Consider the following 17,886-nt stretch of genomic DNA (forward strand, 5'->3'; position numbering starts at 1 on the left):
GAAGATGGCCTAGTCAGCTATTGTTGGGAAGAGATGCCCCTTGGTCTTGCAAACTTTATATGCCCCATACAGGGGAACGCCAGGGCCAAAAAGTGGGAGTGGGAGGGCAGGGGAGCAGGGTGGGGGGAGGGTATAGGGAACATTCGGGATAGCATTTGAAATGTAAATGAAGAAAATATCTAATAAAATAAGTTAAAAAAAAAAAAAAAGAACCTATTCTAGACTGAAGGAGGAAAAACAAAAAGATATAAAAACTGCCACTAGCAATCTGGTGTTGATTTGCTATAAAGAGCACCATTTTGATAAGTAGAGAAACTGAAAAGCCTTGAAGTTAAGTAGTAATAATATATCAGTGTGAATTTGTTGGCTACTTATTTTCAAGCAACTCAGAAAAATAAATTTATCATGGGCTTAATTTTTGATTTTTGAGAATGTTTCAAATATCAAAATAGGGGAAATTAGGGATTTAAAATTTTTAAATTGTTATAAAATCCTGACTATTCCAACCCAGCACTGATACTCCACAGTTCCTCAGTATAGATGCAGATTTTGCTCTTGCCTAAATGTCTCCTTTAATGTGGATAGCTGAGAGGAATACCATATAATGAGAACAGAGTCTCTCCTTTTAATTTTGAGGAATAATGACAGATCAGCAAATCCAAGAATTCTGCCCCACTTTAATTCACAAGAGAAAGAATTTAAAGCTAAGGAAAGAACCATGTGTTTCTTCAAAGATAACCACATTCCACAAGAAGATATTTTCCCACTATACACAAAAGCAGGCACACAAGACTTTATCTAAGTCATTATTACATCACACTGAACAAACATACCTATCATTTCAGAAGACAAAGTGAGCCAAGATTAACAAGCAACACAGGCAGAAAGCAGATTAATAAAAACTTCATTTAAGTTACCAATTTCTTCTCCCCTGCAGACTTGAGCTTCTCCTGCAGTTTTATGGTGGTCTGGCGGATCCTCTCAATCTCTTCCTGCTGCTTAAGGATCAGCTGCCTCTCTTTCCGGGCTGCCTTATTGGCTTCTTGAAGACGTTTGATTTCTGCCTAACATTTAAAGAGTTAGGAAAAGGGACTGAGATTTGAAGGAGATAAATTCAAAGTAGCATACAGAAAAGAATGAAGTCATCAACAGATTACAGATACTATGTAATTCCAGATAACACCAAAACATTTTGAATTAGTGGAGGGAAAATGTTATAAATAACTTCATCATTCTAAAACAGTTTAGTATGATCTCTCAGCTTTAATAACTATAGTCAAACATGCTGGCAAATTCATAGTCCTTTTTAACCTTTCATATCTTTCACATTTCCCATAATGTTACTATATCTTTACATTTACCTGTTTAATAGCTGCACATCAGCAAGCCAATTAGTGTAACCACTATTGTACTGTTAAATTCTTAAAATACTAACATTTCTCACTATCCAAAGAATGCTTTAACTCTTTAACTGTTTTATGTTATTGTACTGGCTAGTTTTGTGTCAACTTGACACAGGCTGGAGTTATCACAGAGAAAGGAGCTTCAGTTGGGGAAATGCCTCCATGAGATCCAGCTGTGGGGCATTTTCTCAATTAGTGATCAAGGGGGGAGGGCCCCTTGTGGGTGGTGCCATCACTGGGCTGCTAGTCTTGGTTCTATAAGAGAGCAGGCTGAGCAAGCCAGGGGAAGCAAGCCAGTAAGTAACATCCCTCCATGGCCTCTGCATCAGCTCCTGCTTCCTGACCTGCTTGAGTTCCAGTCCTGACATCATTTGGTGATCAACAGCAATGAGGAAAGTATAAACTGAATAAACCCTTTCCTCCCCAACTGCTTTTTGATCATGATGTTTGTGCAGGAATAGAAACCCTGACTAAGACAGTTATGAACTATTAAGAAGTTCCTAACAGTAGGAAAAGCAATTCAATGATAACAGTTTATGGGGCCATAATGCAGGGTTTTGCTTTTGTTTTTAAGATTTATTTATTTATTTATTAATTATGTATGCAACATTCTCCCTGCATGTATGCCTACATGCCAGAAGAGGACACCAAATCTCATTATAGATGGTTATGAGCCACCCTAAGGTTGCTGGGAATTGAGCTCACGACCTCTGGTAGAGCAGCCAGTTCTCTTAACCTCTAAGCCATCTCTCTGCCCACTCAATTTACTAATGAGAAAAGTTGATAAAGACACTAAAAACCAGTTATTTTCATTATTTATGTCTGAGAGTTGTTGGTTTTGTTTTGTTTTGTTTTTTTAATTATTACCTATCTGAAAAGTTAACAGTTTAATAGTCAGGATTCATTCTAATGTGGCATAAAATACATTTTCACTATTCAAATGACCCAAGTCCTCTTCAAGAGTAGCAATGCTCTTAACTGCTGAAGACAGGAATAAGCATAGTTTGCCTGTCGATAATTCTTTCAAGTAAAAGTGGCATTCTGGAGTGGGGCTGTGTCATCGATCTACAATAAGGAAATGAAAATGAAAGACAACTATCATTAAGAAAACAGGAAAAGAAATGCTAATAAGGACACAGAGAAGGAGAAACCATTACATGCTATGGGTAGGAATGTGAACTGGTGTGACCACTATGGAAATCAGTATGGAGTCTCTTTTAAAACCTAAAAATAGTAATACTAGATGACCCAGTTATACCATTCTGACCATATCCAGACAGAAATACAATCCAGCATCTAAATAGGACTATAAGTCATCAGAATGCAGAGATTTCTGCACAGCTGTGTTTACTGTTGTACATGTCATAATAGCCACAATATGGAACCAGCCCAGAGGTCTCCCCACATATGAATGAATAAAAAAACAAAGTGGTACATTTATACCATGTACATTTATCAACTATAAATAATGAGATTAAGACATTTGAAGGAAATGGGTGGAACTGAAATTATTATGTAAAATAAAATAAAACAGACTCAACAATTATCAAAGTCTGACTCTATAGTGGTTTGAATAGGTTTGGCCCCCATAGACTCATGTGTCTGAATGGTTGGCCCACAGGGAGTGACACTGTTAGGAGGTATGTCCTTGTTAGAATAGGTGTGGTATTGTTGGAGGAAGTGTGTCACTGTAGGAGTCGCCTTAAGGGCTTCTAGTGCTTGTGCTCCAATCACTGCAGGGAGAGGTCCCTTCCTGGCTGCCTTCAGATCAAGATGTAGAACTCTCCGCTTCTCCTCCAGTACCATCTCTGCCTGCATACTACCATGATGATAATGGACTGAACCTCTGAAACTGTGAGCCAGTCCCAATTAAATGTTTGCCATTATAAGACTGTTCACAGTAATAAAACCCTAAGCCACTTGGTATGTTAATTTTAAGAATTTAATGGAACACACAAATTTAAAAAGACAAAAAACACTTGGCTTTTTCAATTTCCAATTCAAATGACTGCACGAATATTTTCCATGCATTAATCACTGTAGTCAGCTAGCCAAAGCAGGGCCCTAAGTGTGAGCTTTACATTTTTGTTAAACATAGTATGAGACACACAAATGGAAGAGTCACAATCATAAGATTATCATTTTTACCACTTAATTAGGGCTCTGTTAATCAAAGTTCACTTTTTTTAACTGTACGTGCATAAAAGTAAAGAATATGACTTATCAGTTCAATCTGATGTTCCCAATTTGTGCTAGGGCACTGCTTTGTGCTTGAATTTCTGAAGCAAATAACATAAAACTCAATGACTTTTCCAAGGAATCCAAAGGGCGAAGGGGATGTGAATCTTCTGCTATCATTGGGTAAGTGTCTCCTAAGATCCACGTATCAGAAGGTCAGTGGAGCGATTAAGCAGTGGTAGACTCTTGAGAGGAACTTAAACTGGGGTCATGACTAGTCTCTTCTTTTCTCTCTCTTTACTTCCTAGCTACCAAGAGCTTCCCATCCCTCAAGATTTTGTGATCCTGTCGTGATACACTACCTAAATTACAGGTCCAAAGCAACTGAACCAACCAACCATGTACTGAAACATCTCAAATATAACCAAAATAAACCCTTTTCTTCACCTTAGGTGTTCATTATGTCAACAGAAAGCTAATGCATGTCCTATAATAACTAATACAGTCAGTGATGACATTCCTGGGTAAACCAAATTCTTGACACTATTTAAGTAATAATCTATTACATCACTCATATCACCTTAGTCCAGGCAACCAGACCCCAGAATCTGAGTTCCTAATCATCATGTACTATGCTGCCTCTCCAGAGTTAAGGTCCTTCTAAGTCCACTAAGCCATTAATCTAGTCGATATGTAATGCATGCCATAAACTACTACTCAAGGAAAAAGTGCTAAGTATTAACCTACATCTACTTTTCTATACATAGCTTAATTTTGTAATTTGTATTTTGTAGTTTTTTTTATTCTCTATAGTACATGAAGGTACATTTGACTGTTTAGTAAGCAATATGACAGTTTTAAAATAAGAGAAATAGGTGAGATTAGCAAGAAATGCCTAGTAATCATTGTACTACAGAAATAAGCAGTAGCGTCAGCTAACCCTTATAAACAGTGGTGATAGCCAACTGTGATTGGGGAAAATACCACACTCACAAGCGTCCCTTGTGACAAACTGTGTCACACAGGTGCTGCTCCCAACACACCTTTTCTTGCTGAAGTCTTAAAAGTAAACCACGCTGTTTCTTCCGGAGTGGGGGCATCTTATCATCCTCTCCTTTGTCTCGTAGATGCCTGAAAAGCACAGACTTTCATTGATACAAATAATAAACTTATAATCTCAAAAGTTCTTAACTGCTCTAAAGCAAATAAACTAATCTAATGTCTGTCTTTCTATGTGGAAAGCAATTGCTACAAGTACCAGTTTCAGCAAGTGTTTTACTGAGTGTGGGGGTGGGGTGGGTGTATGGGTGTGTGTGTGTGTGTGTGTGTTTGTGTTGGTCCTGGACTCCATCCTCTAAGCAATACTTTGAGCAACATACAGCACTTAAGAGGCATTAAGCAAAATGACAACCTGTAATGAGTTGGAGAAAGTGAGCTAGGAAATGAAAACATTTACCAATACAAAAATTATCTTGTAAGTAGCATAAACCAAAGATTACTGGCACTATTTTTAGCTTGAGAATTATGTTGATGAGATCAGATCAGATGAGATGGACTGGGAACATGGCTCACACTTGTCACAATGTTTAGCATTCACCAAACCCAGGCTTGATTCCTCAACATCAAAAATAAAAACATCATAACACATAAAGCATTTCTTATTTCAAAAAAGCCCCTGAGTACTGAAAATGATCCTTATTGGAAGAACTTGCTTTTTTTGATGCTCTAGCCAGGCTAATTCGGCCTTCGTCTTTTCCTTTAAGGCCTTTTCTCGAAGACGCAGAAGTGAGGACTGGTGAGCCGCACGCACTTCCTCTTCCTTCATGTACTGCCGCACCATCTCCATAGTGAACTTAGAAAAGCTATCCTGTCCTCCTGAGAACGGCATACTCAGCTCCTAAAGCACACAATTCATTTCAAATTCTCGCCATTTAACTTCATTTAGAAAGTTACATATTTATAAAAAGTAAATTACAAAAGATAGGGTGGGGCCACAGGACTATAGTTCAAGAGGCTAAGATATGAGGATTGCATGAACACGTTTGAAACCAGCCTGAGGAACACAGTGAGATTTCATCTTAAAAAGAAATAAAACAAATAAGCATTGTATAAACTATCTACCATATAAGAAAATATTGCTCAAAAAGAGAGGAGAGGAAGGAAGTGAAATTCATCTAAAAAAATTGATCATTTTTTTAAATGAACAGTTATTGCAAGTCATGCAGTGAACCAGGGAATAAAGCAGGGAAAAACTCTGCCCCTGTTTCCCATTAAGCATACAATTTGGAAAGAAGAATATATATTTTAAATGGATGAAATGAAAAAGCTGTAAGTAATACTGGTTGAGATATTTAAACGTCTTATTATAACTAATAAGTTTATATTATTTTCTATTATAAGTACTATTTTATTTGAGCAACTATTTACATGTATAATATAAATCTGATCTTGGAAAATATTTCTGATAGTTGCCAACTATATAACTGGTATTTATCTAAGTGTATTCTCATACCTTTGAAAACCTATGACTGCAATCACTTACCTCCTTAGTAAAAGCATACCTTGGTGGAAGACAGAGCAGTCTTGTCTGGGGAAGCATCTTCATCAGAGTCGTCATGGTGACCTCTTTTCTTTTCCATGTTAAATCTACGATGACTCTCAGAAGGTAGTAAAGACCGAAATGACTTTTCTTCTATTTCATCTTCTGTCATAGATTCATCAAATTTCAGGGAGTATTCGGTTGCAATAGAAGTTGAGTCTAATAGAATGGAGAGAATTATCATAATTCTTTTACATGGGGAAGGAAGGGTGAGACACAGGGTCCCACATAGCCCAGGTCTTTCATTTCTGCTCCTCCTGCCTCTACCTCCCGAGTGCTGGGCTCACAGCGTGCCCTCCTGCACACCATTACATCTACTTTATCCCAAGTGCTGGGCTCACAGCGTGCCCCCCTGCACGCCATCACATCTACTTTATGCTTTGTGGTGCTGCGCTTCAAACCCAGGTCTTAGTGTGTGCCAGGCAAGCATGTTTCCAACTGAGCTACATCTCCAGCCCCATACGTAATCAGCATCATTCTCCTCAGTATGCCTTTAAGTAGAACCCCTTTTGCCTCTTACTGAGGCAATTCTATAGAAAATTTCAGAACTGTACCTAGCATTTAAGAGGAAAAATTAATTATCTTACAAATAAGAAAAAAAAAAACTCTCTATGCTAATCCTGCCTCTCACAGGCTACAGAAATCAGGAGAGCTGGCCCTGCCCCTCTCCTGCTGCAACACTCAAGATGCCCTGCACTTCACCGGGGCAGCAAGGTAGAGCTGACCCTTGGGACAGGAAGTGCAGGTGAGCTGCCTCTGAAACTTGAAACCCTATGGTGGCATGGGCGAGGAAGAGATGCCCTCTCTCTTACCCTTGCCCCCTCACCACCATGTTATGCAGGAGAGCCAGCACAAAGGTCATGAGAGTGGGAGGACTGGCCTTGTCCCTCACCAACTGCAGGTCCTGCACCTCACCTGGGCAATACAGAAGAGCTGGTCTTGGGTGCAGGGGTTCAGGGTGAGGAGACCTGGCCCAGCCCCTCGCCTAATGCAGCACTCAGGAGAGCGGGCCCTGCACCTTGAATGGGCAGCACAATAGATATGGCCCTGCTGGCATAGGTATGAGTGAGCTGGCCTGAGGGCCTGAGAGTAGAACTGGCTCTGCCCCTTGCCAGCTGCAGCACTGGATGAGCTAGCTGCAGCAGTGATGGAGAGCCTCTCCTGGTGGTATGGGTGAAGGAGAGCCAGCAGGCTGACCAGCTCAGTGACCACCCAGGCCCAGAGCCAGGGCTTTGAGTTGGCCCACTCTAACATCTATCTACCCATCTATGAACTGCTGGAGCTTGTCAAGGGGTCAGTCCTACAGATCCAAAGCTGCAGGGTCTCCATGACACAGGGCAACAACAGGATATCCGAGGAGTCCCAGTGAGGGTCCAATATTAAGAGTGTAGCAGAAACCAGAGGCCTTGAACCAGACCAGTGAGTCACTGCAATGAACATTTGCAAGTAAAGAAGTGTGGACAAAAGGGTGCACTGTGGGACATAATGGGACACACTACAGCTTCCAGGATAAGATTTGTTTTTCTTTAGTGGGAGGTAACAAGGGTGGAGGGTGGGTACAAGAGATGGGGAGATGAGTGGGATTGGGGTGCCTGATGTGAAAGGGACAACGAATTTTAAAAGTTAAATAATAAAAAGAAATATGTTAAAAATTAATATTTTTCATAAAGAGCAATTGCAGATTACCTAGAAAAGCCTTATTATACAAAGTCTATGACCAGATGCTTCCCAAAGGAAACAACCAAAGAAAAAAAAAGGTTATAAACATTTAACATTATAGCAAAGAAATAAAAGTTAAGTTATCCTATTGCTGACCACACTTCAGATACACAACTTTTATGACTCAAGCTAAATCTAACCTGAAAGCCTCTTTCCTGTATTCTCGGTTTCACAGTTCTAGAACACTACTGTGCAAGCCGCCAACGGAAGGAAGCCAGCACCAGCCTGCTCCATCCGCCCAGCTCCAACACCTGGGAACCACGCTGATTACTGCATAAAGGTGCAATCAGCAGCACTCGCACTCGTGTTGGTGGGAGCCGACAGGTGTCTAGCTGGGCTCAAGGTCCACTCAGTGGGACAAAATTCATGCCTTCTATTGGGAACCTGGCAGATTTCCTGGGATGAGTGAGATTATGAACCATAGAAAAGTAATCTTCTCTCCTCTCTTTTCTAGACCAGCATAACTCCTTATTACATACTAAATCTATCCAATTTCTTATTTACCCAGATTTCACAAAGCAAACTGCCCATAAACTGACTGCTGGTAAAACACCCGAGAACCAAGTGGCTACAAAATTTACTCTCGAAGAGTGTGCCCTCTGCTGGAAAATCAGAGAAGCCGCATGGTTTTCGGACAGAACCGGTGCCACTCTGTGCAATGAGATCTGTCAGAAGCTCAATGAACTTAGGATTTACAAACTTCTCTCCTAACATCTAGTGAAACACTGCTTTGACTTCGAAACAGATCTTATCTTAGAAGTAAGTTCTCACTCAGGAAGGACAAACAAAAGCTACATGGGCGTCCTTTTTAAAAACATGAACCTGGTTGGGCGGTGGTGGCAAATGCCTTTAATCCCAGCACTCAGGAGGCAGAGGCAGGTGGCCAGCCTGGTCTACAGAGTTCCAGGATACCCAGGGCTACACAGAGAAACCTTGTCTCGGAAAAACAAAACAACAACAACAACAACAACAAATAACAACAACAAACCCCCCACATGAACCTGTTTGTCATCCACGAAAAAACACAGAACAATTATGCCAAAAGACAGCTAACTAGAATGTAGATGAATGGCATGTGGATAACATGCTTAAGCACCTACCATGCCAGGAAACATCTCATTCTCGAAAACCGCAAAAAATGTTTCTTCTCTCTTCTTCCTGTTATTGGTAGTTCTGGATATTAATTTTTCCCCCACAGGGTCAAAATATACCTGACTGAGATTGCAAGTGGAAAAATAGGACTTAAGTATTGGTAGTTTTTCTAGTTTCATTTATGTGTGAATTGTTCATATAAATCCAGGGATGTAAAACACTAATGTAAGTGAGAATGTTTCAGCCATTCAATTTTATAACAATTACAAATAAGTATAAAAATAGTGTGGACAATGCTACTGTTCTACTTGATGGAAGCAGGGTGGGTGAACAGCCCTGGTACCTTGGCCTGACCTGACAGTGGCAGCCTTAACGATCTGCTAACTGTCCAGGAATCCTCCATCTCCCTTTTGAAGAATACAGCTTCAGACACACGAATGACCCATCCTGTACAATTCTAGAAGTCCGCTCTCCTTTGTTTTATTCTATCCTGCCTACTTTAGTTTAGACTACATTTCTCCACCTGCCTTCTTCTGTGGCTCCCCTCGAAGATACAGAATGGCAGGGCTGGAGGCATGGATTGGTGGTTAGGAACCCTGCTTCCTTTCCAGAGATCCTGAGTTTGATTCTCAGCCACATAATGGCTCACAACCATCTATTCCATTTTTAGAGTATCCAATGCCCACTTTGGGCCTCTGCCAGCACCAGGCACATATGGGGTACATAGACATACACACAGGTAAAACACTCACATACATAAAAATTTTTAAACAATAAAAATAGGGATTGGCTGAGAATTTTCTAAACCTTTAATACTTGGTTCCTTTTTCCTTAATAAAATCCTTCAAGTTACTATAAGCAGTAAAGAGAAACAACACTCTGGTAGTAACCTTTTAATGTAAATGTGCAAGTCTATCACTTTTAACTACTATTTTCCAGATAAAATCTCAAGCCCAGAGACTAGAGTTCCTCAATAAAGCAACTGCCTAGCATGCATAAGGCCCTGAGTTCAAATTCCAGCAGCACAACAAAAGCAAATGAGTCAATGTATGAGTTTAATGGACTTATTTGCCACTTTGTCCCAAGGATGGCTCTTCCTCCAGTTTTTCATATGTATACAAGTTACCTTTCTCATCAGGCAGAGACGGAATACTGTCACTTCGTAAGGAATCATCTGCGGCTGTCTGCAACTGTTCATCAACTGAACTCTCCATCTTCTCACCATGGAATGGCTTCTCATTCTCCTTACAAGGTGGAACTGAAGGGCTGTCTTGTCGGCTGCTACCACTACTACTTAACAAACATACAGAAAAGAAATTAAATCATAACTTCAAAGTAAACTAATTCAGCCAAAAGACTGTGCTTCATACTCAAGTCATAAACTGAAGGAAACAGACATACTATAAAACACGCAGAAAGGTCAGGAGAGGTTGTTTTCCTTAGAAATACAACAGACAACTACTATTCACAGGTTACCATATTCCCATTTCATTAAATAGTCACATTTTTTAGTTAAAGGAGGCTTCTGCTCACTATTTCCATTTTTTTTTTTCACTAATACTGTGATTTATCACTAATTGTTCTACTGGAATTGTTCTTGATAAACTATCTAAACTTCTCACTTAAATTCATAAATTGCTTTTTTCTTCTAAAAGTACCAGTCAGTGCTGGTCTTTTCTTTTCCTTTCTTCTTTTTTTCCTCTTCTTTTAGGCAAGGTCTCATGCAGTCCATGCTAGTCTTAAACTTGCTACATAGCCAAAGTGGCTTGGAACTCCTGGTCCCCCTGACTACATCCCAAGCACTGGGGCTAGAGGCACCAGGCTCCACAGTTGATTTTATGTGGTGCTAGGGATTGAGCTCAGAGTCTCGTACACACTAGGCGAACCCTACCAGGTCATCGACAGACCCTGTGCCTTCTTTTAAAACCTTTATTTGCTTTAAATTAAACAAAACACACAAACAAGGAAAAAAATCAACATTTTGGGTACTCTTTATAAAAGATATTTAAGGACTTTGTATTATTCTTGCTAGTATTTAAAAAGCCTGAAATTATGTCAAAAATAAAATATCAAATAAAAGCTCTCTTTTCTTATATCCCATGATTCTGTTCTAAATTTTCTTCCTACTTTTAGAGCTAAGTTTTCCTGTATTTATTTCACTTGCTTTTACTTTTTATCTTTCCTTAAAATCCTGCCTTTGGCTATGGTGAACCTGGGAGATATAAGTACATATGGTTCCCACCTGAATGACTACAATCAAAAGACAGTAAACTTGTGTTCATAAGGATGGGAGAAAACTTTACACTCCAGGTGGGAAAATACTGAGACTTTGGAAGAGAGTTTGGCAAATACTGTCCAAGTTTCAGTCTTTCAAAAACCAAACAAAACACTTATCACATGATTCAGTACTTCTTAAATATATATTCATAAAATATGAAAACATACATCTACACAAAAGCTTGAATATTAATGTTCACAGCAGAATTATTCATTATACCCCAGAAGCAGAAACGAGCAGCAATGGCTATTTTTTGACAGATAAAATGTAATATATATGTGTACTAGAATATGATTTGAAAGAATTAATATAGTAATGACAAACACTATAACATAGATGAGCCCTGGAAACATGTAAAGTTAAAATAGTCACAAGAAACCTGAATAGCCTGGTAAAACTTTCAAACATGTATGAATGGCTGCACTGGGTGCAAACTTAAAAAAAAAAAAAAAAAGTCACCCTGGTTATCACACAGCTGAATAAGATACCTATTAAGGGGTCCACTGTAGGAACCCAATGGCCTACATGAAGTATCAGTGGTGGTAGCACTCAGCTAAAGTTAAAAAGGAAGCACATAGTGTCAGGCATAAGTAATCAATACCTGTTGTGCTTACCAGGTATTACTGTCCAAGTTCTTAGCTCTTTAATTGAGGCTTTATTATACTTGATGATGTGGTTTTTCTACCACTAGAAATGCTGGAAAGGAACCTATAAAATCTACTCAGAGGACTGAACCATACCTGAGAAATACAGACATTAATATTGTGCCAGTATGAAGGACAAACTGTTGAGTATTCTTCATAACATTAGTATACACAGTAACATCAACAGATGTGAATAAAGCCATTCATGATGGCACATGCTTGTAATCCCAATTATAGTCACTCAGCAGCACCCTGTGAGACCACAATCTCAACGGAGAAGCAAAAAGAAGAAAGAGGGAGGGAAAGAGAGGCAAAGATGAGGAGGAGAAAAGGAAATGCTGGGGAGGGGGAGAAAAAATGAAAAAGAAAAAGGATATCAGTGTGGAAATGTGCAATAAAACCAGACAAATCAAGGTTCAAACCCTTAATGTGTTTCTGTGTGTGTGTGTGTGTGTGTGTGTGTATACACAAGCAGGTGTCTTAACTGTATGTCCCAGTTTTTTTTGACTATGTAGACATGCAGGCAGGAAGAGTACAGAGCATAACGCAGTGGTTGGATCTCAGTCCAGTCCTCAGGACCGTGCAGGAAGCACTCTGAACCACTAGCCCCTTAGTTGAAATCTTAACGTCTCCAGGGGTCTTAGTTCCCTTCTCTAATCTAATTGTATCATTACCTGACTTGAAAGGTTGCTCTAAATATTACATTAAAAGGAACAACCTATACAATGTTCAGGTTACTATATTCTCAAGGAATAGTAGCAGTATTATTACACGGACAAATTTTTTTATATTTTAGCTAATTAAAAAGGAAGACTGGCACTTTGAAGGCCATCATTCAATTTATAAAAACAAAATTTAAAAGAAAAAGGCAATATTTAGAGCATTTATCAGCGTTTACCACACTGTACTGATGAAAGCCTTACTCACCTCCGGTAATCATGGCTCCTGTATCTTGAAGACTCAGAATAATTGTCACGGGAAGGGGAATACTTCTGACGCTTTGAGTCCAGAGTTCCTTCTTTACTCTGGGAGAGTGAAGCAGAATGACTTATCCTAAAAGCAAACAAAACAAAACCTGATTGAGCACTGAGTCTCCAGTAGGATGAGGACTTTAAATGCTGCTCAACAGTAATAGAACGTAAAATCTTGAATGGATAAAAATTACAAAATAAGTGTTAGAAAGCATTTTAGAATTCAAACAGAAAAGGACATATAAAGAAAGAGTACTCTCACTAGCCACTCCTAGTCTCAATAAAAAAATTATGAATTAGAATCAATCAAACATTATTTAAGGACACCCCTTCCCAAAACACACACAAAGTAAGCAGGGAGTGGTAGCGTGTGCCTTTAAGCCCAGAACCTGGGAAGTAGAAGCAGACCTCTGAGTTTGGGGCCTGATCTACAGAGTGAGTCCCTGTTTCAAAAAACAAAACAAAACAAAACAAACAAACAAAAACAAATCACAAAACAAACACCCCAAACAACAACAGAAACCAAACCAAACCAAACAACCCGCAAAACTTGGAGTAACGGCTCCTGCTTGTCCTCTCTGCACTTGGGGGAGGAAAGCAGAGGACTGCCACCAGGTCTGGACAGCAGGACTACGCTGCACAGTGAGTGCCAGGCCAGACTGACTTCCAGTGTGGGACACTGAAAAAAGTCTCCCCAAAAGAAAACACACACACACACACACACACACACACACACACACACACACACACACTGACTAGGCATAGTGACTTACAGCTTTACACTTGGGAGTCAGAACCCAGTCTACATAATAAACTCCCGGCTAGTCAGGGCTACAAAGTAAGACTCTTGTCTTAAAAAACTTTTTAAATGACTTTTGATTGTTTCTAGAGTAAAGTCCAAAATTCTAACATCTGCAAGGTCTCACCCAGGTTTCCCATACCTCTTCCCTCTTTGCTCTCTTCTTCCAGTCACACTGGCCTTTTCTGTTTTGAATTCCACTTAAATATATTGTACTCCTTTGTCCTTCAAGGATTTTTCTCTGACTCTTTGCCTCCTTTCTATCACCTACTCCTTATCTACCATACCCCATTATAAATCTCTAACACCTTCTTGATTTCCTGGCCTCTGCTATTTGAATTTCAATATTACATACCTCTAAAACACATTTCCTTAATAACACTTACCTAAGTTTATAAAGTTTTCATTCACTTAACTGAGTATTTGACAAATGTTCCTCCTTCCATTGGACTGTATGTACACCCATAATTGTTTTCTCTATACCCCAAATAGTGCATAGGACGAAAAGGTAGCTCATAGGATGAAAAGGTAACTCATTACATAGTTTTGAATGGCTGCATACTCACCTATCTGCTTCAGCTTTGGTCCTCAGTTTTCTCATGAAGTCTGGGAAATGCTGCCGCTGGTGGTCGTACAGTGTCGCTAGGGGAACTCCAGAAGTTGTGATGGCATCTGCGAGTTGTGTTCGAGTTAGTTCTGCCATCTAAATGTGAACACGCCAAACAGTAAGAGTAGACTTTAAAAAGGAGTCAGGAGAGCTGAAAAGGAACACGATGCCCTGGAAAGATCACTGAACTGGGGCTTGCAAGATGGCTCCTCAGACAAAGGCCGCCAAGCTTGAGGGCCTGAGTTTGATCTCTGAGACCCACATGGTAGCAGGAGAGAAGAATCTCCTTCAAGCTGTCCCCTGACTTCAACACTCACTCACCTGCCCTTCCCCCCATAACAAGGAAATGAATAATGTGATCTTAGTGGGGCTTTACTCAGAATCACTAAGTCAAAGTAGGCACCCATATCAGACAAGTTCTTAGTTATTCAGGATGACTGAGAACAAAGGCTCCAGTGGCTCTCACCTCACAGATCTGCCGTGCTGCATCTGTGGTGAGGCGTGCAGTCTCTGATTGCTGAGCTGCTATTTTACAAGTTGCTTCCTGGAGGACTTCAGTCACTTCTCTTTGTGATTTAGCCACCTGCTGTAATGATTCTGCGTGTACCTATAAATAAAAATGCTTAGGGGTTAGTCTTCCTTCCGTGTAACTTAATTTTAACTTACAAATTTGTTTCATGGACCAAATACTTGATGAAAAATACATTTGACTATCACCTGGATTTCACAGTTGATGGGTCTGTAAGTGATAAACTACTATGCACCATGGTTGCCACTTCTCTAAACTGGGACTGAGTCTTGACGACTTACTTCAAAGGTTTGCTATTTAACTCAAATGTCATGAAATTACCACATATAAAGGACTAAACATTATTTACCACCTTTCTTTTTTACACTTACATGCTTAATGAGTTCTCCAGTGAACTTTTTAAATATAAAGTTTTAGGTTTAATAAACCAACATCTGCCAGGAAACAAATTACCTGAGCTGTTTTGTTCCGGGTTTCTTCTAACTGTCTCTGACACTCCAGAGCCTCTTGTTCAGCTTTCAGCTTCAATAAGGCCAGATCTCTTTCATGACGTTGCTGCTGTGCCTTTCAATTAAAGTGATCAAATATTAATTCTTCAGCATTAAAATGAGTTGCTACAGTGAACACATTCCTTTGCTCCCTGTCTTCCCTTTTTTCTTCAAATAGGTCCTTTATGGACCAAGCTGGCCTCGAACTAACAGGCAATCTGTCTCAGTTTCCTGAAGAGCTAGGATTGCAAACATGAGCCGCCATACTAGACTCACAATGTTGTTCCTAATATAAGTGACAGATGCCAAACAACAGAACCTAAAGGAAAGATAGCACACTCTAAAGTCATCAGACATCTTACTATTCACCGGCGGGACTTAGTGGCCATGTATCACTATTTCTATACAGAAATTTTATGAGAATACCAAAGCTGGCTAGAAAGAAAACTATACCATCTAACTCTTCAATTTTACTAAAGTTATGTATGTGAAACTAAAATTAATGTCTCAGTTCTCATCATTTTGACTTTGTTTCTGAAGGAGCAACTTCATCTAAAAATGTTGCCTCCCTAAAGGCCTCTTTTGGGAAAAAAAAAAAAAGATCCTTTCTGACACCATCATTCCATACTGTGTTAATTCCAAGTATATATGTTCCATCTCTTCTGGAATGGTACTAAATAGCATGGTTCCCTATAGGTGGTTAGCCTATGCATGAAGTTATATAATGGGATTTCCTAAATTATAATATGTCATGGAAAAGAAATCTGTGTGTCTGTGGGCATGAACGTGAGTGTATGTAACTGTTTCATATTGTAAAGAGAGTTCAGGATTCCTGCCTAACCTGACTAATTAACAATAGTGTTATCCAGTTACTGTGACAGTACAAAGTCCCTAAATGTTTTCAATATGGCCTGTGAATCATAAAAAAGGATTGATGTCTACTTTGCTAAGAACTGCCAGACTCAATGCTTATTCTAAACCCATGGTCAGCATGGTCTTTCTACTACAGTGAGGCCAAACATTCAATGTTAAACCAATTTAGAAGCCAGGCGGTGGTAGCACACCCCATTTGATCCCAGCACCCAGAGGCAGGCAGATTTCTGAGTTTGAGGCCAGCCTGGTCTACAGAGTGAGTTCCAGGACACCCTGTCTCGGAAAAAAAAAAAAAAATTTTTTTTTTTTAGAAAACAATATGAGAGTTTTTCACTAAGTTTTAGGTGCTTATACATGATCCAAGCAATAATCCTGGGTATTCATGAAAGAAAAATGAAAATATGTTGTATATCAATCAACAAGAAAATACATGGACAATTAAGGCCTACTTACTAATCAGTGGTTTATTACTAGGCAAAAATACAATGTCATAGATAAATCCTAGCTTTATGATGAATAAAGTAAACTATAATAGAGTTAGAAATAAACATGAATATATGTAAAATTCTGGAAGAGACAAAAAATAAACCATAGTATAAGAAAACAGACTGAATACCACTCTGGGAATTAACAGAAAATGGGGATGGGTCAAGTGTTTGGGACGAGAGAAGTTTTCTATTGATTAGATGGTTGTTGTGGAGAAATATACATTAATTAAAACTGTACACCTAAAATCGGTATTGTTTAATTGAATGTAATACCTAAGTAAAATAAAATAAAAATGTTGCCCTAGAACTTCCACAAAGTAGAACACTGGTTAACCTCTGAATGTGCTGAGTTACAGTGCACACTATCCTTGTTTTATAAAACATCTGGACCTCAGAAATGGTTACTTGGTTGGTTTGCTTAGTTCAAATAAAGCATAAAAAAAAAAAAAATCAAATAAAGTGGGGGCAGAAAGATCATACAACAAAGAAAGGAGCTTCCTGCTGGGCTCTACAGCCTGAGTTCAGTCTCCAAGACCAACATGGTGGAAGAAGTGATTTCCATGAGTTGTCCTCTGATCTCCTGAGACTATACACATACAATAAACAAACGCATTTTAAATAAATAATAACAACAAAACAAATAACAAATATAAAAAACAATAATAACAAAAATCACCACCAACAACAACAAACAGTAAAACAAAACAACAACAACCACCACCACCCAGACAAACCTAGTCGTTTCAGGAAGGAAAAACAGGTGACTGTTACCATTAATCTTCATTAATTCAATCATTGATTTTCAGATATTAAAGCAGAGTATAAGACATGGAAAACAAAGCATGTGACAGAGTGACTGAGATGGCGCTCTCCAGCCGCACTCCCTATTCTCAATTTTCTTGGGGTGCCAATTTTTTTGGTTTGTTTGGTTTGGTGTTTAAGGAAGAGTCTGGTTATAGAGCCCCAGTTGACCTTAAATTCCTGATCCTCCTGACTCAGCTTCCCAAATGATAAGATTCAAGGGTGCACTACCAAATCAGGCTTCGGGTTTCTTTTTAGTAATCCATGTGACAGTTTTTCTTTTGTTAGTTATAGGTAATATACAGACTATTTTTAATTCTCCTTGGAAATTTGAATTTTTTTTTTTTTTTTTTTGAGGCAGGGTTTCTCTGTATGTAGTCTTAGCTGCTCTGGAACTTGCTATATAGACCATGCTGG

The 17,886-nt window shown here is 39.2% G+C and overlaps 1 protein-coding gene across 5 annotated transcripts in view; it reads right to left on the reverse strand.

The window, feature by feature from the left end:
- The window catches only part of Cep350 (centrosomal protein 350), a 132,764-nt gene that overhangs the window by 52,210 nt on the left and 62,668 nt on the right, over positions 1-17,886 (reverse strand). For all 5 annotated transcript variants that reach the window (XM_029538209.1, XM_029538206.1, XM_029538207.1 and 2 more), the window contains 9 exons: positions 15,273-15,383; positions 14,757-14,897; positions 14,250-14,386; positions 12,841-12,966; positions 10,118-10,281; positions 6,143-6,339; positions 5,294-5,478; positions 4,625-4,712; positions 918-1,064 (listed from right to left, as the gene is read on the reverse strand). In XM_029538209.1, coding sequence (XP_029394069.1) covers positions 918-1,064; positions 4,625-4,712; positions 5,294-5,478; positions 6,143-6,339; positions 10,118-10,281; positions 12,841-12,966; positions 14,250-14,386; positions 14,757-14,897; positions 15,273-15,383 — 1,296 coding nt within the window. The remainder of the gene's footprint in view (positions 1-917; positions 1,065-4,624; positions 4,713-5,293; positions 5,479-6,142; positions 6,340-10,117; positions 10,282-12,840; positions 12,967-14,249; positions 14,387-14,756; positions 14,898-15,272; positions 15,384-17,886) is intronic.

The sequence above is a fragment of the Mus pahari genome, chromosome 5 (assembly GCF_900095145.1).
Source record: "Mus pahari chromosome 5, PAHARI_EIJ_v1.1, whole genome shotgun sequence".
NCBI lineage: Eukaryota > Metazoa > Chordata > Mammalia > Rodentia > Muridae > Mus > Mus pahari.